Raw genomic sequence first — 24,758 nt, forward strand, 5'->3', positions numbered from 1 at the left:
CGACGTTTCATATTTTTTTTTTAAATAAATTTCATAATAGTAAATGTTAAAAGGATCGTCCATAAGTTAAACAAATTTGTTTCATGTTGAATGAAAATGTAAAATAATGTAGATGACATAAATATAAAATCATATATTTGCTAAAAGGAATAACTTGCAACAGGACGCAAATTATTCTCGAATTTCACATAATGCATTCTTATACAAATAATGTTTTACATTATTGTCGATAAATATTTCCAGCTAAACTATGTTTTTAATTTTAATAATTCCCAATAAATGAACCCTTCCATACAATGTTGAACAATTTCAATCAATCATCGCAAAGTCATCGCATGTTCTTGGTTTAATTAATTCTTAATTCTTAAGTTATGGAACTGCAGGATGTTATATGCGTTTCTTACATTACGTTTCGATGTGTTAATTGTAGAAGCAGGAAAGGCATGTAAATGCATGTAACTAACTTCCCCTCGGCAATTTTAACAAGGAACAAAACAATATATAATATACATATATAGAAGTACACAGCCATTTTTTCTATTGTTTTGTAGACTTACAATAGAAACATCACTATCATTTCATAATATAATTAAATTATATATAATATATATAATGCATTGCAAATTAGAAACTCAGTAATGTAACAAATATACAACGCTCGAATAAAATTAATTGGGCAAACTTGGAGCCATTTTACTGCGAAGTATTTGTAAAAATAAATTTTATAATGTACTGATGATGCAAATAAGTTGATCGCTAAACAAAAACGCATATACGTGTAATTATCGTAATTTATTCTTCACGAGCGATAAGTCCATTAACTTCTGGTTGAAGAAATTCTGTTACAATGGCCGATACCATTTCGCTGAGAATGCCTTTCAATTTGTTTAAGTCCCTAAAATCAAAACAATATATTACAACGTGATAATATTAAATTTACATACAAGTAGCTTTAAAAATAGGCTACAGAATGCATTAAATAATAATAGGGTACCGTTAGAATTATAAATTACATATAGAATGCATTAATATATCATAGTCTTAAATAAAGCTAGATGGGGATAAAAATGAATATTCTCACAAATAGCGTTTGCAAGAAACTTACTCTCCAGGCGATCCACATAATTCATTGTAGTATTTTATTTTGGGCTCTGTACCACTAGTTCTCAAAGTAGTGACTAATCCATTTTTGAACGTGAACGTGATCATTTGGCTGGATTTTGACACAGGCAGAACAGCTTTGTTATCGGGTTTTGTATTGTCATATCCAGTTGTTAAGTCTCGAATGCCAGTGATTATATATTTTCCTTTAAGAATTCCGGTTGGGTACTGCCATTAAACAAATTACATTATCAATTAGAATATTCGTGAGACAGAAAAAAAGAGATAAAGGAAGAACGAAAAACGACATTTTATATTGAGAGACAAAAAGAGAGTTTTCAAACACTTTAAAAGAAAGTTCTTATTTTTACGTGCATCAATATCTTTTCACTTATCACTTGTCATTGTAGCCGAAATGAAAATACAAATAAATATGTTTTTACACTGAGGCAATTGATGTTAACAGCCTGATTAAAAAGAATTTATTTTCCACGTACTTACTTCGTGCTTATATTGGTTTCTTCCTCAAGAAACGGTGTGAGGTGATATAATGACAGTATTACTGGAATAAACAAAACGGCAAGAAGCACGGAAGGCAGTAGCGTCAATGATATAACAACTACGTTTACATACTTGCTGTAGATGCCGTTTTTTGTCATCTTAACAAGCAGAAGACGAAAAAGAAAAAAAAAAGGTAATGCAGTTAAGCAAATTCTATTAGAAATAAATTTGCTTGGCCGTTATTATTCCCGACAAACATGTTAATACACTACAACAACACAAAACAATTCATTAAGTATAAAAACGAAACCAAATTGCGCACCAAAGTGTAAATCCAAACAGAAACGTGTTCTGATAAAAATACTATTATTATCAATACACACCACTTTACGTTTTACACCGTATTTATTATTATGTTAGCAGAAGAACAGTGATAAAGCGCCATTGTCGACACAACTGTCACCTAGGATGACACATGCAGAAATACATTGGCGCGTCGATTTTATTACACTTCAAAGCGGTTAGCCAGTTTATGCTACCTCATGCATCACATATACTTATTGACCTTGCCGGCATATATCATCAGACACAAATTAGAATACATTAGTCGTTTATGAAACGGCGCTCGCTGTTATAAGTACTTGCGAACAACAGAACACTAGAGAAAACTAGCCTTATATAATCTATTTTATCTCTCTATCAGATACATTTTATATTGCCTGAAAGATATCTGTTCTTGCTAATCAGAATCGCGATTAAATATACCCGTCAGGCATGTTTTTTTTTATAGATGTCTTACGTGACATCTTCGCAACTGACGATTACATACCAAGTAATATTAAATTCATTTATCAAATTTTGTACAATTTATTTACTTTTTTAAATATGTTTTTATTGTGTAGATATAAAAATGCAAACAATGTAGGTGGCAATTTAGATAGCATAAATTAACATGCAAGCTTTCTAAATTTTAGTTAGATGGAAGAAAAGAATATCTTTTTAGAAATCAAAATTACTTACTGTATCCGGTTTGCCCGAATAATTCCTCAGTCGTTCAAATATCGCCTTAATGGTATCTGGGTCATGACATATCCAATAGGAATTATCATTGATATGATGGCCGTATCTATATACCGTGTGAAATAGAATTTATTAATAAATTTGCGTTAAAATTTATTGTACTTTAACGTGATGTAACGTACTCTTCGTATATCTCCTCCAACTTATCAGATAAAGTCAATCCTATCGTTTCAAGATAAGCTGCTAATTCCGCTACACGTACACCAGCGCTAATACCATCCTTATCCAGGACCTTAGAACCACACATAAAACCTATAGCTTCTTCATACGCGAACAAGACATCCTTGTTGGCCTTCATTAATTCTATAGCTTTGTTGCCCATCCATTTAAAGCCCGTTAAAGTTTCCTGTCAAAAAGTAAAATATTCTTATTAAAATTACAATTTTATCTTAATTTTTGCTGCGCGCGTACACATATATATATTTTAAACATACAAACCTCGAAATTAAAACCTTCTTTCCTACCCATTGAAGCTAAGATCTTGCTGGAAACGGTAGATGCTAACATATATGTTTCACTCATATCAACATCAGGATGCAACACTTGATAAGTATGAATCATCCACCAACCCAATAACGCGCCAAGTTCGTTTCCAGAGAAGACATGCCATTCTCCGCTATAAAGACCATCAAATGTATTTCTATTGTTCGGCTATATTACAGTTCAAGGCTATATTACAGTACAAATTTATTACGAGCTCGCGAACCTCTCTGTCTTCGTTGCGCACGCGAGTCTATCGGCATCAGGATCGTTAGCGAGTATTATAACCGAATCGCTTTTATTCGCTAGCTTTATGCTGAGATCCAGAGCGCTTTTTCCTTCCTCTGGATTCGGGAATTTCACTGTAGGAAATTCTGGATCTGGAAGCTTTTGCTCCTCCACCGTTATAAACGGCTGAAACAGAGATAGGGCATTAAGTATCTGCCTTTATTGAAAGCTGCATTACTCTAACAACAATATACAAAGATGCTACCTTAAAGTTCGCTGCTTCAAATGCAGCAGTCATATAGTCATGCCCGACGCCGTGCATGGCAGTGTATGTAAATTTTAATGTGGTATTTCTATTAACTTCAGGATATAGAACGTTATCCTTCAAGTCCCGGTAATAATGCTGCATAATATCATCTCTCGGATCTGTGTAGTAGGAGCTTTCGTAGATCTGGCTCACGTCCCACGAGGATTCAAGCGGTTTAAGATTATTAAGAATATAGCTTTGGATCTTCTTATCGTGCGGTGGAATAATTTGCGCCCCATTCTCCCAGTAAACTTTGTAGCCATTGTCGTCTTTAGGATTGTGGGAGGCGGTCACCATGATCCCAGCCGCACACTTATACTTCAAGATAGTGTAAGGTATGAATGGCGTGGGGCAGATTTTGGAAAATAAATAAACCTTAATGCCACTGGCTATGAGAATTGCAGCAGTTAATTCTGCAAACCTGTAAGATCAACACGGATTCTTGTTATTATGAGTTGGATTACATTACATCAGGGAATAATTCACCTTTTACTGTTGTAACGGCCGTCGTATCCTATCACAACACCCTTCTGCGTGACATCAAATATCGTGTCGATCAAATATCTCGTTAATCCCTGACCAGTTTGCACGATGACTAAATCATTCATCTGGCTGTACCCTGGTCCCATACGACCTCTGAGACCCGCAGTTCCAAATTCAAGTCTCTTGAAGAACAACTTGGACAATACTTTAATCTGTCCTTTGTCCAAGTATTCAAATAACTCATCTTCTGCTTTTGGATCCTACAACATCAAGCGCAAAAATATTTACAATACAAATATAACTTAAATATGTTTATTGCGATACAACATATTATCACTATCTATCTATTAGCGCACACATCATACCTTGTTCCACTGCAGCCATTCGACGATCTTACTATCTAAGTTGCCATCGCCGGTGTTTACCGAACGAAGAGCCATGGTGCCAGCTCTGATCTAAACGGGCAAATTAGATTCTCCTTAAATCAAGTCTGGCCAATGCGTTTATCAATGTGACTTCTCCTCGACAAGCGGAAGCGCCTTAATTACTTCTGTATCCGTCGCGAGGACCGCTTTCTCCAAATTTTCTGTAATGCATACGTAACAGAGTACTTAATACATCTGAGATTATAGAACGGGTTGTGCAATCGGCCGATAACCATTCATTTTCGACGTACGAAAACGATAAGAATAGAAATTTCTCCTCGTCGCTATCTAATCCGTATCAACCGGAACAGTCTCTTATCGATAAGCGACGGCGAGGAAGAACTCGTCGTTTCGCGCGCAGGTCGTACAGGTTACACGAGCGTCGCGCTGCGCGACTTTGTCACGCGACACGCCGCGATATTTTCGCAGTGCGATATATTTCTTATCGTATACGCGCGGATAAACCTTATCTCGTCTTATCACGCGCGATTGAGAAGGCACGGGACGTCGCGCGGACCAGTTTGAATTTACCTCCAACCGTCGGCTCTGCGAGCTACGTCAAAGTCGTCAAAGGCCGCCTCTGCCGAAAGACGCCGCGGACGTCCATCGATAAGGAAAGATACCGCTGCAATGATGTATCCGTCGGATACACGGCGCAGTTTTATCGCGATGTGTATGTGTGGCTGTGTGTGGGTGAGTGTATTCGTACAATTGTGACAGAACCTTGACTTTTTTCCCCTTACTGAAAATCTATAGCGTACGTGACGGAAACTGTAGATTTTCAGTAATGGTATCGGCAATGAATATTGAACGCGTGTCCTCGATCCTCGGATCACGTGCGGCGCGGCGTGAATGTTTACTCCATTTCATGCGTATTTAGATCGATTGTCGCGATACGATCTCTTTTTTTTTTAATAATCGATTTAATACGCGGGAATGAAAAAAGCGCAGTTGGATAAGCGATAAAAATGTCACGTGTATCGTAGTTCTTTCATCGCATATCAAATAAAATGATAAATGCACGCTCGACACTTCGTAGGAGAACCTTTTTATCCGTCTTCCTTTTTTCTTCAACGCCTGGTTATGTGTCTATTTCGTTTTAAGAATGAAATCAGCGCGGCTACAACCAAAGCAGCAGCTTCTTTACTACATATCAAAGAGTTACGGACCACCAATTCATCTTGATTCCATGTACAGTTTGTTGCTACATACGCTGAAAAACCGATTATAATAATTGACCTAACTGATTTTCTAGTTTCTACTTACACTTAAATAGAACTTTATCGATTATAGAGTAATTACATTTATTTAAATCAGACCCAGATCGTTGACTGAGATATTATTGACGATAGCCAGCCCCAGCCAGCTCTGGATAAGTTTTTGCCAGTTTTTGCGTCCATTTTTCTGGGACCAGGGACCGGGGATGATTGAAGACTCTTATCGACCGTCGATCTAGATATCTGGAATAATTAGCTCGCGATAATGAGATTCGCGCGATCCTTCGTAAACAACGTATCTATTTTACGACGCAATAATGTCACGTTCATGACGTTGCAGCTTTGTCGTCTACTTACTTATCACCCACGTGGATGATAACAATTTCAAAAATTCCAAAAACCGACAACATTCGTTTCTCCTCTTAATTTACTGTCCTTTCCCCCGTAAAACGTCATCGAACGACAGGCTTTTTTATGAAAAAAACTCGATATCACTCCATGAAGAAGCGTTGTTGTTTTTTTTTACAAAAAGAACGAGCGTCAATCGTATGACAGTCAACGTGGTAGTTCTGTGACACGCACGGTAGGTGGGGGATCAACGCGAGAGGAAGGTCTAGGGCACGCGAGAGCGAGTTCCGCGTAATCGCGCGGGAGGGCGCGGGGATCGTCGACAGGGGGGACTGGGGGAGGGCGCCCACCACGTATGTTTTCGCGAGGTGCAGCCGGTGCAGGTGTTGCGCGTACCCCGCGACATTGACGTCCGTCGACGGGTCGCGTTCTTTTATAGCCCATTTTAAGTCGGGTAAGATCGCGACCGAGTGTATACAACCCGACCTGCAACATGGGCGAACTGGGGGGACGTTCGTTCCCCCCCGTCTACCTACATCTTTCTTTCTATCTCCCCCTTCCTCCCCATCCCTTCCGCCCCCTCCTTTCTCTCCCGCCGATATATCACTGTTTTTCTTCGTGTTATCGTCCTTGCGCGTGTCGCGCGATGCCAACGTCGCGCGCGACGATGTCGCGGATTTCGGCTGTCACGTAGGTCACCCCCGCTCGGAGAGCCGCGCGTCGCGTCGCGTCGCCCCGTTCAGAATCCCTCCGTGAATATCCCGACGACGATCCGCTCCGAGCAGTCCGAGCTCCGAGCCGACAAGTCGCGGCGAGTCCCTCGGGTAGGACGGAGCAGCCAGCCCCTCCGAGGGAGGTCACTCGTAGAAGTTTCCTCGTTCTCCGCCTACGTGTTTTTGACAAACAAACGCGGCTGTTTACTCACCAGTCACCCATCCGAGCGCGTTATTTCGCAAACGCGCACGCGAGCGCAGCTATTGGCCCGTCCGATCGCGTACAATCGCGTTATTAGTGTCGATTCAGCAATATGGTCGTACGCAAGGGAGTATCTCTCTGATTTTAGATCCGAGCGCGCGGAACGCCGTAGGTAGTGCAGGGCCTGCCGCCGTCATCCCCGCGTCTCACGGCCCAACCGGGATCCACCGTCGACCATGAGCGTGCGTTGCTGCCTGGTCAGCGCGGGTCGCCTAGCCTCCTCCAACCATGTCACCAGTCTGAGTCATGGTGAGTTTGGTAAACGGTCCTGCCTCTGTCTGGAGCGTCAAACGCGCCGACGGGACGATAAGTGGAGATCCTAAAGAGATCACCGCTTATGATTGCGCAGTGCACAAAATCGTCAGGGTCGTCGTGGCCAGCAGAGCCCTGTCGATCAGCGGCAGCTTGGGCAAGGCGCCTACGGAGCCTACGCCACCCTCCAAGGACACCGTCTCCTCGAGCGGTTCCTCCAGCAATGGCACTGGCGGCGGGAAGAAGAACACTCTCACCTGTCCCAAATGCGGAGATCCCTGCACGCACGTCGAAACGTTTGTCTGTAAGCAGAACATAGTTTGTTTTGAGTAGGAGATTGTAACGTTGTCCGAGTCGTTGCGAATACTTACCTCTATATTTATGTTAAGATCCTATCAGTGAACAATATACTGTACTGGAATGTGAACTCCCACGCTAGCACCCGGGTCAACAAGAAGAAAAAGATGAGTTGCTCTGCGACCATTCTGTCTCTGTTTAGCAGACTTTTGATTGGTCAATGATATTCAATTGTTGTCGCGAAATACAGCAACAGCAAAGAAGAAGAACAAGTTGGTCGCAATTCTCCCTCTGGCTCGTCCCGTTTTCTTCTCGAGTAGAGTGAGTCGAGTTCACATTCCAGTTTATATATAGTTCACTGGGTCCTACATCTATCTTCATATACTAATGTTGCATTTTAACACAGCACCTACCATTTTTGTAAATGATACAGCATCCACAAGATTTGTCAAGTGCGAAAAGTGCCATCATTTCTTCGTCGTGCTGTCTGAGATTGACTCAAAGAGGAGTATGAAGGAAGCGCTCAGGCCGGAAGATGGCAAGCAAGGATTTTACAGGAAGCCTCCTCCACCTCCAAAAAAGGTAACTTGTTTTAATTACGATCATTCAATTTAATTATACGAACAAACTTTTTTCCAAGTGAAATCAGACATGTTTATGTTTGCTTCAATAAAAATGATGCAAAATGATTTGATATTTTCAGATATTCGAGTATCTAAACAGACACGTTGTGGGCCAGGAATATGCAAAGAAGGTGCTGAGTGTCGCCGTTTACAATCATTACAAGCGTATTTACAACAATCTGCCGGCCCAAAACTCGCAGACGCAAACTAACGTTAATCCGGTCAGCACACAGGAGACAAATCATCCCTTCACTCACAGAGGTCCTAAACCACGTAAATAGCAATGTCCCAATATTATAAATTGTTACGAAAAGTATCGTGCAATCTGTATATCGTAATTAGAATTTATCACATGAAATTCATGTAGCTTAAATCTATTAACGATTTCTTGAAACAGCGATTGAAGCAGATTGCGATCTGATATAGCAATATTTCCATAATTCCCTTAAAAAACCATATATTATTTCACGCGATTATTGTGAGATGTTTTTTTTTTTTGCTGCAGACTTACTGCATATATCAGGCATCGGAAATCCATTTCCAGGAGTCGGGTTTCAGCACACGGTGAATCCGGGAAGTGAACAAAAGGCGAGCAGTCAGTCGGCTCCTGGATCAGCTATATTAGACAGCAAGCAGCATCAGCTGAAACTGGAAAAGAGCAACATACTGCTGCTCGGGCCTACGGGTTCCGGCAAAACGTTACTCGCGCAAACGATAGCGCAATGCCTGGACGTCCCGTTTGCCATCTGTGATTGCACCACTCTCACGCAAGCCGGCTACGTCGGCGAGGATATAGAGAGTGTCATAGCCAAGCTCCTTCAGGATGCCAACTACGTAGTGGATCGTGCTCAAATGGGCATCGTCTTTTTGGACGAGGTCGACAAGATAGGTGCCATCCCCGGAATCCATCAGTTGCGTGACGTGGGCGGGGAAGGTGTGCAGCAAGGAATGCTGAAAATGTTGGAGGGGACGATTGTGAACGTACCGGAAAGAAATAGCTCGAGAAAGTTGCGTGGGGAAATGTTGCAAGTGGACACTACGAATATTCTTTTTGTTGCGTCAGGCGCCTACAGCGGCTTGGACAGGTTGATAGCGCGGCGCAAATCGGAAAAATATCTTGGATTTGGCGCGACGCCCGCGGCTGAGAGCCCGGGCAGGAGGGCGGCGACTTTGGCCGACGTCGCCAATATGTCACCTTCCACCGAGAGGGACAATAAGGAGAAGGACGCGCTATTACAACAAGTGGAAGCCCGAGATCTCATCGACTTTGGCATGATACCCGAGTTCGTCGGCAGATTCCCCGTGCTCGTGCCTTTTCACACTCTCGACAGAGACATGCTGGCGAGAATTCTTACCGAACCAAAAAATGCCATCGTTCCTCAGTATCAGATGTTGTTCTCAATGGACAAGGTACAGCTTAATAATTTCATTTTCGTAGTAGGTTCAAGATGAATCTAACGTTTTAAATTGCAATAATTGTTAATGACAAATTGTGTTGCGTTTACGCAGGTGGAGCTGACGTTCGACATACACGCATTAAATGCAATTGCCTCTTTAGCAATGGAAAGGAAAACGGGGGCGCGGGGGTTGCGAGCAATAATGGAATCGCTGCTTTTGGAACCGATGTTCGAGGTACCAGGGAGCGACATAGTGTCCGTTCATATTACAGAACAGTGCGTGAACGGCGTTGACAAGCCACAGTACGTGAAGCGAGACGATAGCAATGATGATGACATTCAGCAGGCGCAACATGTACATAATTAACAAATAATTAAAGAATGCGACACTTTGGTATAACTGCTCCCTTATCGATAGATGGACAATTTTTAGGCGAAAATTAAATTAGCTCATTTGCGTAAATCGTTATTTTAATTATTTTATTTTATAAAGAACGTAATATATTTTCCTATACATGTAATTATTTCGTATAAAACGAAAATGATATGAGAACAACGCATACATAGTTTTCAAACTGTTTTGTATATTTAGAATATTTCTGAAATTATAATAATTTTTTTGCTACAGTGAATTCTTCGATTTTGGATATTATGTATAATATTGGACATGTTTGCTGCATTATTAATTATACAGATATTGTTTAACGTAGCAAAAGGAGGAATATATATGTGAATATATGTTCCTCCTTTTCATATGTATCTTTTTGTTCCCAAAGAAAATCACGAAAGCCACTTTATAACAGAACCACATTTGTTGCAGAATAACAGTAATATAGACATGAATGCCAATATATTGTATTTAAAATAATTATTTGATTTCACAATAAGAATGATATTGCAAATTGTAAGTCATATGTGTCTTGCATTTTGCCTACTTGGAACATGCATTATAAATGCCTCTTCCAAGAGAAAGTGTCGCATAAAAGTAGAAAACGTCAGAGAATAATGAGAATATACAGACCTAATTCTTACTTGACAATGGGAAAAATGTAAATAAATTTTGTATCGTTTAATTCATTCGTATTGCAGGGAAAGTCAGAAAATCATACATAATAGCATTCCACGTCCAATCGAGTTTCGCATCCTGCATGCATTTATTGATGGTAACATCAAAAGTAAAGCGGCGTAATATGCGTTCGTATCTAATAGCAGAATATCGCAAAGAAATTAAAAAATATATATACGCATTCAATCATATCAACGTCATCAAATCCCAATTTGACAACATAAATGCTATACATTTGACGTGGGTAAAGCGAACTTCCATTACGATGTAAACTGATTAAATGGACTGGCTTAAGATGCGGAAAACAAAAGATTCCAATCAATTAAATACGAAATTGTAACAAGCCATACAATAAAGAGAGTTTTAATGTAACCTACACATAATAAATTTTTGTATATTGTCACGCCAGGATTGTTTGTAATGAAGATCACTATTGTTACGCGTTGTTTATGAAAAATTCAGAAAAAGAACAATTGTAGCGCAATAGTTTTAATGAACACGACATTAGCGTTCGTTTCCCGGATAATGGAAGAACGTCAATTATAAAAGAAGACGAAGAAAGTGAAGAATATAAAGAGATTATTTTTATGTCAAAACAATAGATAGAAGTGTTCATGTGTAATATATTGTACATAGTACAGTAGATTAGTGAAAAGGAAGGTCCGTACGATGTGCGAATTATACAATTATTAATTTGACTATAGAGAGTATATACATCCTCGTTAATTTATCGCTAATTTACTTACTGATTAAAACGATGCAAAAGAAGAAAGAAAAAAAAACCAGGCTGTGCAAAATAATAACACGGAGTGAAGACACTTGCATAGAATTTTTTTCCTAACTCTTTCACAGTGATCTGATGTCCTATATAGAACAATTCTGTATTTGTAATAAATCTATAATATGCAACTATAGTATACATCGATTTATTTTCCTCGTAAACAATCTATAACATGTATGTCGACATAATAATCTAACAAAGTCCCATAAATCACATCACATAATTACACTTTATCGGGTGTAGAAAGTGTTCACTGAAAATGACGATGTCGTACAAGAACGACTATCTATAAATATTGTCGATATTTCATATAAATTTGATACTTAAACGTTCTAAGAATTTTTATGCAGAACTCTATTGCCTTTCCTGTTTTAATTCGCGTTAGCTGTAAAACGTACAGTATAGAAAATTTGCGTCATCACAGTCGCGTAGATGCAAAAAATTTTATAACATTAGCTGCATGGAAAACACGAAGATCTCTGCGACATCTTAATTCATTAAAAATCATCGAAGAATGTGTTTGGAAACTATCTTCGTTACAAATTCGATCTTTCGTCTTGTATAAATCAACAATAAAGGAAAAAAATAAATAATCCCGTATATCTTACATTTTTTGTTACAGGTCTCCTTTATATTTCGTCATAGCACGGAGATTTCTGCGGTTTTATCGGCTTAGGTTTCGGCATCAGCATCGTGCCCAGTTCTGTCAGGATCCACTTTGTCGCGCGCAGCACCATGAAATGTACCGCGAATTGCAAGATAAGGGCACCGAATCCTTTGTACAAGCCAAGCGGCCCTTCGGTTGAGATTATTGTGCGGTAACAATCGGCCGCGCTGCTATATCCAGTCAGTAACGGCGTGACGCTTCTTCCGGTGTCCAGGTTGTCGATAATGGTGCGCGTACCTTGAAGGTGTAACCGATGTATAACAGTTTCAAGAGGATAAAACACGATGTCGGCCGCACACATCGAAACAAGGATCGACTGCGTCTCTATATCCTGGATGACGCTCTCGGACAGCAAGTCCTTACTGTACGCGCCCTAAAATAGTATAACGTTCCTATGTAGAGATACATCTATATGTGCACCCCTCGTTCTCCGAAAGCATTTGGTACCAGATATACGTACTCTTACTTCCTGCGAATGTTTGTGCCTGACGTGCATAATCCGACTAGTAATCCCTTTCACAACGAGGCTGAAAAGATATTTCGATACTCCATAAACTATAGTGGGTGGTACAAGAGCGTAGATCGGAATGAGTCTGCCCTTGTTGCATATGTCGAGCAGGCGAATTGCACCGTCCCGAAAAACGTCCAAGATACCGGGACATTCAGAAGCAATCTCGGATTGAACGGTCTCCACGAGTGACGCGGAATAGAAGGGGGTCACTATACCTATGGCGATACTACAAAATACGAAAGATCGTAGATCAGTAACTCGCCGCAGTTCACTCATACCGATATACATCATAGATTAGCGGAATAATTACCACTTGAGGAGGATGTGTTGGCCAAACGCTTTCATCGAGCTATTACAAGTGATCTTTCTGAAATCAAGCGTCTGGTTTTAAGGAGAGGACAATATCGCACAAACTTTACGAAACATCAGGCATTCTTTCCGACGAGTGCCTTACTTTTGCCACGGCGTGATCTTCGAGATCAGATCCTCGACGGCCAACGTCATGCCTCTTACAAGTAGAACCGAGCCAATCCCCTTCCACAGTGTGTTTATACCCTGGGTCTGGTGCAAACGTATTATCACGGGTACTAGAGTTATGGGCATCAGGTGATACTTGATCGCGCCCGGATTGACTTGGCACTGTCTCCGCAACACCACAAAGGGGTGGATCAGCAGATTTCCCGTGATCAGGCTCGCCAAGCCGCAGCCCAGTCCGACGTACTTGCTCACAGCGATGTCTGGAAGTAGGCGGACCAGTCAAGTTTGTCAAATACATTAGTCTCAATTATATGTCTGGACATCCTTGTGGAAACTTTGATCGATCGGCGAATAAAGCGAGAACGTGACTCACCATCGTCGATGACCGGTGGATTGTCCTCCGCCAGAGGATGGATAACGGGTATGTCCAGTGGACGGATAACCTCTCGACCGTAGTACCTCTGCGTCCCCGACTCCCACGACCTGGCAGGCCGACCCCTGTACACGTCCCCGTAGCTCTCCAATCCCGCCATTCTTCCTGCGCGAAACAAATTCGTCGACGGCTAGCTCGTTTCGTTAAACATTTGCTCGAACCAGCAGACTTCCCCGTCGTCACGCCGTTGAGATGTCCATCACTCACCAGCAGCCATCGCGATTCCGCTGGATCAGCTGGTTTCAGCGGCGCGCGCCGCTAAAGCTCCGTTTTGAGAGCTCCATACATCATCATACATATATATGCTAAACAATTATAAAATATATGCTAAAAAAGAATAATTCTTCTCTACACGTTAACAAAACAATGTAGATATTGCTTGATAAATTAATTGCCGATCACTATTGATCATGCTAATTAAAGTTTGGTCAATATTGCTCTTTAGAAGACTAATCACTAATCACTCTTCTTATTAATTAAGTAAACTAATTAATGGATGGAATTAATTACATATTTTACTACTAAAAAATAGGTTTATTCACAAAATGCTTATAGGATACCATGTAAGAAAAAGGTGGAAATCTTGAGAGGTGATTAGAATTGCACAGCATTACATTTTCATGTTTTCTTGACTATCCTACGGACGAAATTTAGAATTCGTTGTATGTACATGGAATTTCGATTAACACAGTCTTGCGCACGATGGAAGAGAATACAAGATCGTTTTCGCTGCGCATTTTATATAATTGGAAAAGACTCTTTAATGGGACCGTTTAACAACCTGAAAACTTTCGTGCACTGCTATCGTAGGAATATAACTTTCATCAGTTGTAAATTTATACAGAGGCCTGTATTACATAATTGATTTGTATGTTGTATATGATATAAAAGTCAGCAGTCCAAGTAAAGGGTTCTATCGGCGTCTGCTCCCCTTTCTCATCTCGTTCAAAATTCTGATATAAATTTTTCTGGTATATTTACACAGGTAAAAACTTCTATATGCAAACGTGTTTAGCTTAACAGAAAGATTTACTTGTTTTAAGATCCTGCGATAATCTAAAAATTATTCCTTTACAGCTATTATAATTGACAGCTCTAATTTTCTAAATCTTATAGCCGTATTCATAGTCCTTCCTTGAGGATAAGGATTCCTTGTTCCTTATTCTACATTTCATAAACCTTCCTTGACCGATCAAGGAACCTTAAGATTTATGAAACATAGAATGAGAAACAAGGAATCCTTATCCTTAAGAAAGGACTATGAATACGGCTATTAGTAAGTACCAAAGGGCAGCTAATCGTAAGTACCGAATATTATTTCTTAGTACATGGAATGACCCGCGTACGGAAGTATCTTCGCGTAAATTATGATTAACGCTAAATTATTCGTTTGCTTGCTACAGATGTGATAAGATACGCTGAAATCTAAGTAGTTCGGAAAAAGTTACACTTCTTTACTTCCCTGGAATTACGTTACTTCGGAAAAGAAATAGAAGTTAGGAAAGCGCCTCTTTTTCTTAGATTTCAGCATTCGCTAATTAAAGCTGCTGTGCGATCTACGTACATAAATAAGAAAGATTCATCATGTACAAATCCTAGCTAATATCAAGAACAAACGGCTGAATGTTTCTCACGTTATTTTAACATTCGTGTTTGTTCTTAATGTGATGATTACGTATAGCCTTAATATGATACATATGATAGTCTCCTGAACGCACTGACATTTTCTTTCCACATTCACTCTTGTAAAAATTAACAATTCAAAAAAGATTCTACGCTTGTCTTATTTTACCGTAATGGAAATTTTTCTGACGTTTACGTATTTATGTAACATTTCTCACAGAATTCTACAAAATTGCATTCTGCTCCTTAAACTTTGACACGATGCAAAATAATGTAAATATCGTCAGAAAGTAACGCGATTACCTCTAAAAAAAAATGCAGCAAAAATATAAGTACATATTCCATGCTTGGACCCTGATTCTTACTTTCGTAAATTTCAGCACTTAAAAATTGCTTTTATCCCGCAAACATTGCCTCTTCTCTCTTTGTTTAAATTATATAAAATTTGTTAAATTTATCGCATGCGTTGCAACAATATCGTATATATTTCGTACAAAAACATTCACTATCACGTCTGTCTCGATATTGTGTCGCTCCATTCCCGTTCGGGCCGAACAAACTCCAGATCGCTACCATCATCGGAACTGTTATCGTCATCGAAATACGGCCTGGTAACTTCAGCGACGTCGTTTGACGTATATCCTGGATTGTGACAGGCAGAAATTAGGATTTGTACAATAAGATTTGTAAGATTATTCCTGATAATCTCTACCGAGTGTTACGACACGTTGATATAATTACCTTTTACCGGTCTTCGGAATATTTCGATTTCTTTCTCATCGTCGTCGAAGAAGCTACCGCCGTCTTGCAGTAAACTGAAAGCGTATCCCTTTCTGCCCTTCTCCGTATCTTCCGAAGCTCGACACCTCGCCCACATGCATATAGAGCACAAAACGATGCCGAAACATATCATACCTGCAATCGGATTGCACATTGCGTTTATATTATAAATCTTTATTAGTCTCTTCATTAGACAATTCCATGGCTGACTTACCCGTTATCATGATAAATACTAGTCTAGGTATTCCCATGACACTGTCGTCGCGAACGAGCTTGAACATCACTCTTGAGAATTTCTTCACCTCGAACGAGGGCGTGGAGACGAGTTTGGTCTCTGCGTGGTATCCAGACGCTGTGGCCGTTATATTGTGACTCCCAGGCGGAAGTAGAATCGAGTAGAAGCCCGACTTGCCGTTTTCAATCAGATGCGGTGACCTGTCGTAAGATAGGACGACGTTTTCGATCGGTTCGTCCTCCTCGTTGGTGACGTGTCCTCTCACGCCTTTCTTCATCTCCTGCATGCAGGCTAATAAACTGGCCTTGTTTTCCTGCCACACGGCGATCGAGGGATCGGTGGTGCAGCAGGTGACGTACACGTCCATCATCAAGGTGCTCGTGTTGAAGTAGGCGTAATCCATCAAGAGCGGACCTCTCTTTCCGCCAATTCCCGCCGCCGCGTGTATCACGCTGTTGACGCCGATGTGCCAGTCCGGTTTGCATCTCGTGCTCGCGGACAGCTTGTCGGCCCTCGCGTCGGCGTACACCGACGCCAAGTGTCGCAGTAAATCCTCATCGTCGCTTTCGTACTTTCGCTCGCGTACCTTCCCATAATCGCGACCGAACGGGATCTCGATGTGCCGCGACCCGCTATTGAGATTCACAGCCAACACGGCGTTCACGTCCTTGAACCAGCTCGTGATCGTGGCCGCTTCCTCATCCAGCTTCCCGTGAATCGGGAACTGCAACCCTGCCAACCGTGGCGAGCAAGTGGGGGGATTTTCGTCAGGCGAGAAGAATTCCGGAATCACATATATGGAGAAATCATCTATGTAACTCATAGTATCTTGCTTATAATTGTCCAAGAGATACGAGGCGAAGTGCAAGAGCACTCCAGCGGTCGCTGGTTCCGCTCGTAGAATCCCGGCTGAGAAAACGATGGCAGGTCGCCCTATCTGTTTCTGATCGTTGTGGGAACCGATCTCTAGACACATAATCTCGTTACCCTTCGCGGTTTTGCCGATGCTGTGTAAGGTCGTCTGTCGCGGATACTTGGCATTCAAATTGGTCAAAGCGCGGTTGACGTGACTCAGCTTCTCAGATTGCTTGCGGCGATTGTCGATTGCCGGCGTCGTGTCCCTCTGCGCCTGCACCATCTTAACGTCTTTATTCGTTATGCTTTGCCGTTGCACAGAAACTTTCACCACCTGCCTGACGTATCCCTCGCAGGAAACCGATAACATGTACTCGCCGGGTACCAGTATCATTTTGAAGTAGGCCATGTTGTGCGACACGTTGTAGCTTCTTCCTCCGATCTCGACGGTGGCCTCTCGAAGCGGAGCGCCGTGTTCGTCCATTATCATCGCGCGGATTCCGCTCGCGAGACTCTGCACAAGTTCCATAAGCGGTAGCAGATTCTCGCGCCAAATGATGGGAATGGAGTCCGCGCGCGGATACTTGCAACACGACAGACTGACGCTCATCTGCACGCAGATAAAACGAATGTTTAGTGATGAATTAAAAATATAATAGGAATAAGTGAGAAGAAAGACGATTATGCTTACCACTTGCGTGTCGTAAGTGCGCTGTATGAAATTCATCAAACGTTGCGTACTGTTATTCGACTGGCTGCATATCTCGTTGTGTCTCGAATGCTCGTAAACGTCGGCGAGCGTTTTAAACGTATTCAGATCGTCGTTCAAATAACTGAAGGATAAAAATTGATCAGCAACCCCCGCCAAATTTCTTCGCAAATTATAAATTGCGTTACCTGATTTGCGAGGCACCACCTCCCAGTAACACAACGACGTCGTAATTTTCAGTCTGTAACAGTCTCTTAAATGCATCCGTAACATTATCCATTTGTTTAGACGCATCAGTGTTCTCTAATAACAACTTCTCTCCTATTTCGTCCTTGACTACAGGATTGCAATCATTACTCTCTTCTACGTTGTCGAATCCTAGATCGACGCCGGGAATGAAATGCAGCATAGCGTCATCCAGTAGCCTCTGGATAGGCGGATTACCAATTTGATTTCCCATAAGAATATGCGTCGCCAAACGTAATAGAATCTCCCTACCCGCCGGCTGGGAGGCGAACAATCCTCCCACCAATGCGATGCGAAATTTATTCTCATCAGGTGATCCCATCTGAAAAGCGCGATTTTAAGTTAAATAAAGAACAATATAATGGGTGATGTGTTTATTCAAACTCACATTATGCGTGATTTTCAGCGAATGAATGGCCATGCTGATCAACGAATCGCCAGCTATAAATTCTGCGGTGTCGGGCTGATGACTTTCCAACTGGCTGAATCTAGCGCTCAAGTCGGAATTTTTTAAATAACCATTCTGCAAGTTCACCATCAATCGAAAATCATATGCAGATGACCTATAAGCAGATATTCAGATAAATAATTAATTCTTATATCTTTTACATGCCAAGAATCAAATGTTAAACAATAAAATATAACCACTTGAGTCATCTTCGTGGGCCAAATCCGAGCAAGAAACATATTTCGAAAAGTCATGTAAAGGGTCTATTCGTGAAGTTACTCTGTCCAGCCTTTCACCTTATTAAGTACAATTTCGGTTTCATATTGCGCGATCAGATCGCAGAGTGCGTTTGGAATTGTAATAAGTAATCATACCAGTGCTGAGGGTCGTCACGCATTAACGTAAAGTCCAGAGTTACTTCTCCATCCCCGACATTTTCGTCATACGACGGTACGACGACACTTTGCGTGAGTGTTTCGTATCCCACTGCGCTGACAGTTACGTTATATCGTCCTGGTATCAATATGCGCCAATAATCACCCTTTTCGGCAGTATAAATATCGTGCTTTATACCTTCGACCGAGATCTTTGCATGGGGTATAGGGGTGCCGATGGACGAACCCACCGTGCCGTGTATACCTTTGCGAGACTGTGGGAAAGAAACGTGAAGAAGATAAAAATTAGCCGCTATGATCATACGTATGTTTCTCCGACTCTTCGCTTCTGCTAAAAAAGCTATACCATTTCGATGAAACGCAAAAGAGGCTCCCTGTTCTCCAGCCAGTAATTCGGCAAGTCGCTGGCGTTCGGGAACTTGATGCATCCGACTTCCAAGGTAATCTCGAAATCGTTGCTGTGCAAGTAATTGTAATCCTGCATACCGCCAGGCACGGAGTACCAACGCGCGCCGTTCGTTATACCTTCCGGGAAACGTTCCTCGAGGAGCGCCTTCGTGCCATAGGGATCGTTCGCTATCGGCGGACACGGCTGGCCTAGGTGCATGCGGGGATGAGCTTTGGAGTACGTCGACGCCAGCATCTTGAAAACGGCATCGTCCGGGCTTGGATTCGCGACGTTGGACGCCAAGTTCTCCGGTCCATCGTCATAAGGATAATTCGCAACCAACGCTCCTCCGTGAAGATTAGCAGAAAGCACAAACGGGATTCTCGCTATCCAATCCATCACCGCTTTGGTTTCGGGTTCCTGGTGCCGATTAAGCTGAAAAATATTATTAAATAAGCGCGGTTTTAGCTGTACAAATCGATACGCAGCGTGAATTCGTAATTTTATGTCGATAATTGAAGTGAATCTAGAATCTAAAACGAAAAGAAAATGTCATATAAACTTTATATCATAGCTTTACAGAGAAAGGCGAGTATTCCGAGCATACATTTAAATTTATTATAATTAAAAAAAATTAAGCTTAAATAATCTATTTTATTCTCCATTCAAAGCAATTACGTAAAAAGTTAAGTGAGAATTTATACGTCACTCTCTCCTCTTTAAAGTATCACTCGTCGAAACGAGATAAATAATTGATATATCGAAATAATGAGATAATAAATAAATCAGCAAATATATGTGATGTAAATGTAGAAAGAAAATATATCGGAAGAACGTACATCATTCATTTCGTACTGATCGGGAAAGTTTCTATTGAGGTCTACACCCTTCGCGTTTGCTCTGCCTTTCGCCCCGTAAACGTCACCTTCCTTGGAGACCTCGTATCCATCGGGGTTCATGCTCGGCAACACGTGAAGCCTGACGGTGTCCACTATCCGCGTGACCCTCTCATCGGTGCCGTAGTTCTCACATAGATATCTCAGCAGTAGCAGCAGCATTTCTCTGCCGACCACCTCGTTCCCATGCATATTTCCGACGTATTTCACCTCCGGTTTCTCAGGATCGTGAACGCCGGGATTCTTCGTGATTTCCACAACGTACAGCTCGCGGCCTTGTACGGAAGGCCCTATGCTGTAGAGCCTCGTGATATTGGGATAACTCGCGGTCAGCTCCTTCAGATACCTCTCCATCGCGACGTGGTTGTGATGCTTGAACTCCACGGTGTGATAAAAGTCATACTTGTCGACGGGTCTTATCACTTCGTCGACCGTACCTTCTCCTGTATCGCACAATCATGATTGTTGTCAGAATCGAACGCAAAGTTTTCAGAGAAACGATCGTCGAAATGCGCCAGTATGTGATCGCACAGATTTAAAATTATATATAACAACGTAAAACAACAGAAACAAGAGATGGATATGTCACAAAAACACAAGGTACAGAGAAAACGAAAAGAATGAGATAAAATGATCAGTTGTGTGTAAAAATAATACGTGTATATAATAAATAATAATATACGTGGTCGACACTGAGAGGAAAAGGATATAAGTATTGAGTAAATTATTCATTGCTCAAGACGAAAACAATACTTTTATTTCTAGTTCTGAACAATACATGCTTGTAAGGAAAATATTGGAACATACATTGTTATACAGATTATATGATATATCGGCCACTGTGACGTGTCCTCACATAGAGATCTACATTAGTATAGTTCCCGATACAATAGAATGGGTATTGGCAGTACTATGTATCTCACATGGTATGTACATGTAAAACACAGTACGTCTGTTTCTTTTGTTTTGTATACTTGCAGTTGCCTTGCACGAAATAAGGTAGACAAAACGTTTTGTATTGTCATGCGTATTTTGCTTCCAACCATCATTTACAGAATTTCGGCCAAAATCTATCCTTTCAATTAATCTCGTTAAAAGCAAAAAATAAAATATCAATAAAAAAAAATAAGTACCTCAAAAAAGCTTCACTTACATCTGTACACATATCAATATATTAGCAACATCAATATCTACTCCGTAATTTGTCTAATAATATTATTTAATAATAAAAAATAATTCTATTAATGATTATTATCTAACGATTTACCTATTTTCCATTAAAGGAAAAATATGCAGTTCATTGTTTTTTGTGCTTGTAAGTACATATGTATAAACGAAATATAAATTATGAAATATAATGTAAACCATTTATAACCATGTAAAAATTTCAATCTGATTCAAAATATACGTAGTCTACAATGTAATAGGTATTATCTGTAAAGATATGTTTGATCGGTTAATTTGTTCTTGTTTGTATATTGATATAATATACTACTTTCCAATCTGCAGACAGGGCATTTGTATCTTTGTTAATAATGTGCAGAATTTCATGTAAATTTGTATTCATACAAATTTTAAATGCAATCGCGGAATGTTTGTTTACATATAGATATGCAAAATATGTTTACAAAGAAATACATTTGAATAAGACAATATTAAGATTAAACACATATAAGTACAATGGTAGAATAAATATATGCCTTCTGCCACAAACTGGAATATAGTTAAAATATTTTCCTTATTTATTTCACGTATAAACTATGAGAAAAATATATTTAAAATCCTTATTCCTTTTCTCTGCCATATGCAGTTAGTGAGATTCATTTCTCCATACCTTGTGTATATATGTATAATTATAAGTCTAATGTCTTAAAATCTTATTAAATAATAAAGAATGCCATGTCGAAATATGTCAGGAAACAAATAAGAGATTCTGCAGTCACAAATTATTAAAGATGCGTACATCCGAATTTCACAACATTAATTCGCTAAAACAAAACAAAAAATTTACTAAAAAAACAAGTAATGAAAACTGATATTTAAAAAATAAATTTTTTAATAGGATATTTGTATATCAAATAAAATTATTTACTAATATAAAAACTTTAATGTTATAGTACAAACAAAATATATAAATTATTAAAACGACACAAATGAATGAATGATGTGGTTAGTAATAGCTTGTAACATTTTAGACAAAAAGATACATGTTAGATAAACAATGTAGCCGTGATAACAGTGCCGTTAGATAATTTAAATGTTCGAATACGAGTAGTCCTGGTCATCGTACTCATCTATTAGCTCATAGAATGGTAGTCTGTTAAAAAGTGATATTGGTACCATTTGTGGATAATTTATGTCATTTTTACCTTGTTCATAAAATACTTCTTTGTTGTTTAATGTAAAGTTAAGGATCATCGGTGTGCCTTCTAATACAGTTACATTTACTGGTTTGCTGGGTTCGTATCTAGATAGAAAAAAAGAGAAACAGGTACGTTAAAAATATTCTTCAGTTTGGCACGACATGTTACGTGTTAATGTTTAAGAATTATGACGTTTACATACCCCCATGCAGTAGCATAAACCGAATAAGTTCCTGGAAGTAGTAAACGCCAATACTCGCCATTGGACGTGGTCGTTACATTATGGTCTATTCCTTCCACAACGACGTTTGCTCTTTGGATCGGTTTACCATCCTTACCGCGTACAAAACCTGCAAACGAAAGACAGGTAGGATCGTAAGGTAAAGGTACCAATACCCGGACACTTAACCATAGGAAATGTACCAATACCTGGACACGTATCTGTGTCTGGATACCGTTAAAAAAATATAAATTTATGAAAATAAACGCTTGGATATTATAACTGAAGTTTCAAATTACGAGAAAAAATACTTTTATCTTTGATTTTAATTCGCGTTATACTTATAACGCGAATTATACTTAATAATAAAGGTGTCCGGGTATTGGTACCTTTACCTTAAAATCTCTTTCTAAAATTAATCCAACATGAAAACACAACGTATATATAAACATCCTTACCCTTTATTCCAATATGCACTTGTTCCAAATATTTAATCAGCGATTCTTTATTTAATTGCCACTGCTCCGGTATCGTCGAGCCGGGAGGATATTTACAGCAACTTAGCTCAAACGTTATGTCGAATGCGTTGGAGCGGGCATAATTGTAGTCCTGCATTCCACCAATTACTTCGTACCTGTCAACAAATTCAAAACTTTAATGATCTTGTAAAACCCATTCGGAAATTTGTTTCAGTTCCTGCGAATAATAAGCTAACGGTTTTGTGAAGATTATTTTAGGAATTGATCATCCATCATCTTAAATTTTACTTTAAATTACTTTAAAAGACGCAATATGCTTATTCTTACCAATACGCTCCGTTTGTAACGCCACTTCGGAATATCTCAGGTGGACAAGCGTCACCTCTGCGCATTTGTGGATGATTGTCGGCGTAAACGTGGGCGAGGTACTTGAATAAATTATCGTCCGGACTTTTACTCTCTATGCAGCACGTTTTTAGAATGCTAGAACGACACATGTCTTGTCAGACAACAGACAGAACTTCCAATAACGTAAGCTAGAACAATTTAACAATGTGTTCACAACCATCATAATGATTGTATAACATACCCAGAATCATATGGATAGCTGGCAACTACAGCACCACCGTGAAGATTGCCGGAGAGCACAAAAGGCTCGTTTGCGATCCAAGTCATCATAGCCACCGTTTCGTTCTGGCGACCGTTCAGGATGGAGATGCCTTTCCTGAGCTGGCTGAGCCTTCTGTCGAACTGATCGGGGAAGTCCCGATTCAAGTCGACGTGATTGGCGTTCTCTCTGCCCGAGAAGTCATCCTTGGACTCGCATTTACCCTCCTGAAACGCAAGAACGTCTCAAATTGTCCGCGATATCGCGACTACGATTGCACAGCGCGGCTGGGAATCTCACCTCCGAATTCTCGAAACCGTCCGGATTCATGGAGGGCATCAGGTAGATGTCCGTCTGGCTCACGAGCCGAGTGACGCGATCGTCCTTGCCGTAGCGGTCCAGGAGGTACTGTCCGAGAATGATGAGCAACTGCCTGCCCACGACCTCGTCGCCGTGCATATTGGCGACGAGCTTGACCATGGGCTCGCCGAGGCTGCGTCGGCCGACATTCTCCGAGATCTCGAGGACGAGGAGGTCCCGGCCCTCCACCGACTTCCCGATGGAGAACACCCGCGCGAGGTGCGGATATCGTTGCGCCAGGGAATCGAACAGTCGTCGCAGGTCCTCGTAGTGCGTGTAGGACGTGGTGACGTAGTCGCCGTCCCGCGCAGCGTCCTCCTCGTCGGCGGCGTTCAGCGCGTAGCCGTTCGCCAGGGTGACCGCGGCGCAGACGAGCGCGAGGACGACGACACCGCGACGTAGGCCGTCCATTTCCGGGGCCGTTTTACTCTCTCTCTCTCTCGCGCGCGCGCTCCTCTTGGACGACGAATTCCTCGCTAGCACCTCGCGCGCGCTCCTGGCCAGT

The 24,758-nt window shown here is 40.8% G+C and overlaps 4 protein-coding genes across 11 annotated transcripts; 1 reads left to right on the forward strand and 3 right to left on the reverse strand.

Moving 5' to 3' along the window:
- Positions 1-109: 109 nt before the first annotated feature.
- LOC112458896 (phosphoglucomutase-2) lies at positions 110-6,419 on the reverse strand. Of its 4 annotated transcripts, XM_025022716.1 has the most exons (12): positions 6,180-6,419; positions 5,908-6,065; positions 5,651-5,818; positions 4,546-4,766; positions 4,184-4,440; positions 3,656-4,118; positions 3,389-3,576; positions 3,121-3,298; positions 2,805-3,028; positions 2,623-2,728; positions 1,106-1,329; positions 793-895 (listed from the first exon to the last, which is right to left on the reverse strand). In XM_025022716.1, the coding sequence occupies exons 4-12, from the start codon at positions 4,618-4,620 to the stop codon at positions 793-795; spliced, it is 1,818 nt and encodes a 605-aa protein (XP_024878484.1). In that variant the 5' UTR covers positions 4,621-4,766; positions 5,651-5,818; positions 5,908-6,065; positions 6,180-6,419. The 4 variants fall into 4 exon arrangements, with proteins under 4 accessions (XP_024878485.1, XP_024878484.1, XP_024878483.1 ...); XM_025022717.1 differs by having other exon boundaries at positions 110-895; positions 5,908-6,409; XM_025022715.1 differs by lacking the exons at positions 5,651-5,818; positions 5,908-6,065; positions 6,180-6,419 and adding an exon at positions 5,137-5,225.
- LOC112458897 (ATP-dependent Clp protease ATP-binding subunit clpX-like, mitochondrial) lies at positions 5,209-11,694 on the forward strand. Of its 5 annotated transcripts, none has more exons than XM_025022720.1 (7): positions 5,209-5,298; positions 7,234-7,394; positions 7,495-7,701; positions 8,128-8,276; positions 8,398-8,590; positions 8,823-9,727; positions 9,827-11,694. In XM_025022720.1, the coding sequence occupies exons 2-7, from the start codon at positions 7,322-7,324 to the stop codon at positions 10,079-10,081; spliced, it is 1,782 nt and encodes a 593-aa protein (XP_024878488.1). In that variant the 5' UTR covers positions 5,209-5,298; positions 7,234-7,321; the 3' UTR covers positions 10,082-11,694. The 5 variants fall into 5 exon arrangements, with proteins under 5 accessions (XP_024878488.1, XP_024878487.1, XP_024878491.1 ...); XM_025022719.1 differs by lacking the exon at positions 5,209-5,298 and adding an exon at positions 6,523-6,624; XM_025022723.1 differs by lacking the exon at positions 5,209-5,298 and adding an exon at positions 6,523-6,624 and having other exon boundaries at positions 8,398-8,578.
- Positions 11,691-13,883, reverse strand: LOC112458902 (solute carrier family 25 member 46-like). The gene is made up of 5 exons (XM_025022729.1): positions 13,590-13,883; positions 13,194-13,476; positions 13,050-13,106; positions 12,689-12,965; positions 11,691-12,601 (listed from the first exon to the last, which is right to left on the reverse strand). Exons 1-5 carry the CDS (start codon positions 13,747-13,749, stop codon positions 12,191-12,193), a joined length of 1,188 nt encoding a protein of 395 aa, XP_024878497.1. The 5' UTR covers positions 13,750-13,883; the 3' UTR covers positions 11,691-12,190.
- A 1,704-nt stretch (positions 13,884-15,587) lies between these two features.
- LOC112458894 (carboxypeptidase D-like) lies at positions 15,588-24,683 on the reverse strand. The gene is made up of 15 exons (XM_025022712.1): positions 24,194-24,683; positions 23,876-24,120; positions 23,614-23,769; positions 23,266-23,441; positions 22,790-22,937; positions 22,594-22,691; positions 20,168-20,667; positions 19,287-19,763; positions 18,920-19,194; positions 18,486-18,660; positions 18,040-18,419; positions 17,834-17,975; positions 16,267-17,752; positions 16,014-16,187; positions 15,588-15,914 (listed from the first exon to the last, which is right to left on the reverse strand). Exons 1-15 carry the CDS (start codon positions 24,662-24,664, stop codon positions 15,781-15,783), a joined length of 5,037 nt encoding a protein of 1,678 aa, XP_024878480.1. The 5' UTR covers positions 24,665-24,683; the 3' UTR covers positions 15,588-15,780.
- Between the last annotated feature and the right edge of the window lie 75 nt (positions 24,684-24,758).

This window comes from Temnothorax curvispinosus, unplaced genomic scaffold (assembly GCF_003070985.1).
Source record: "Temnothorax curvispinosus isolate PA1 unplaced genomic scaffold, ASM307098v1 QBEX01009342.1, whole genome shotgun sequence".
Lineage (NCBI taxonomy): Eukaryota > Metazoa > Arthropoda > Insecta > Hymenoptera > Formicidae > Temnothorax > Temnothorax curvispinosus.

Bases quoted from the DNA above. Each gene is read 5' to 3' on its own strand.
- LOC112458896 (XM_025022717.1), bottom strand. From the start codon at position 4,620: ATGGCTCTTCGTTCGGTAAACACCGGCGATGGCAACTTAGATAGTAAG. The intron at 4,441-4,545 runs GTATGATGTGTG...TTGATGTTGTAG, and splicing joins AATGGCTGCAGTGGAACAAG to GATCCAAAAGCAGAAGATGA. The intron at 3,577-3,655 runs GTAGCATCTTTG...TCTCTGTTTCAG, and splicing joins TTGAAGCAGCGAACTTTAAG to CCGTTTATAACGGTGGAGGA.
- LOC112458897 (XM_025022720.1), top strand. From the start codon at position 7,322: ATGAGCGTGCGTTGCTGCCTGGTCAGCGCGGGTCGCCTAGCCTCCTCC. The intron at 8,277-8,397 runs GTAACTTGTTTT...TGATATTTTCAG, and splicing joins CTCCTCCACCTCCAAAAAAG to ATATTCGAGTATCTAAACAG. The intron at 9,728-9,826 runs GTACAGCTTAAT...GCGTTTACGCAG, and splicing joins TGTTGTTCTCAATGGACAAG to GTGGAGCTGACGTTCGACAT.
- LOC112458902 (XM_025022729.1), bottom strand. From the start codon at position 13,749: ATGGCGGGATTGGAGAGCTACGGGGACGTGTACAGGGGTCGGCCTGCC. The intron at 13,107-13,193 runs GTAAGGCACTCG...GCTTGATTTCAG, and splicing joins AAGATCACGCCGTGGCAAAA to AAAGATCACTTGTAATAGCT. The intron at 12,966-13,049 runs GTAATTATTCCG...CGTATTTTGTAG, and splicing joins CAACACATCCTCCTCAAGTG to TATCGCCATAGGTATAGTGA.
- LOC112458894 (XM_025022712.1), bottom strand. From the start codon at position 24,664: ATGGACGGCCTACGTCGCGGTGTCGTCGTCCTCGCGCTCGTCTGCGCC. The intron at 19,195-19,286 runs GTATAGCTTTTT...TCTTTCCCACAG, and splicing joins TTTTGCGTTTCATCGAAATG to TCTCGCAAAGGTATACACGG. The intron at 16,188-16,266 runs GTAAGTCAGCCA...ATCCGATTGCAG, and splicing joins AGTATTTATCATGATAACGG to GTATGATATGTTTCGGCATC.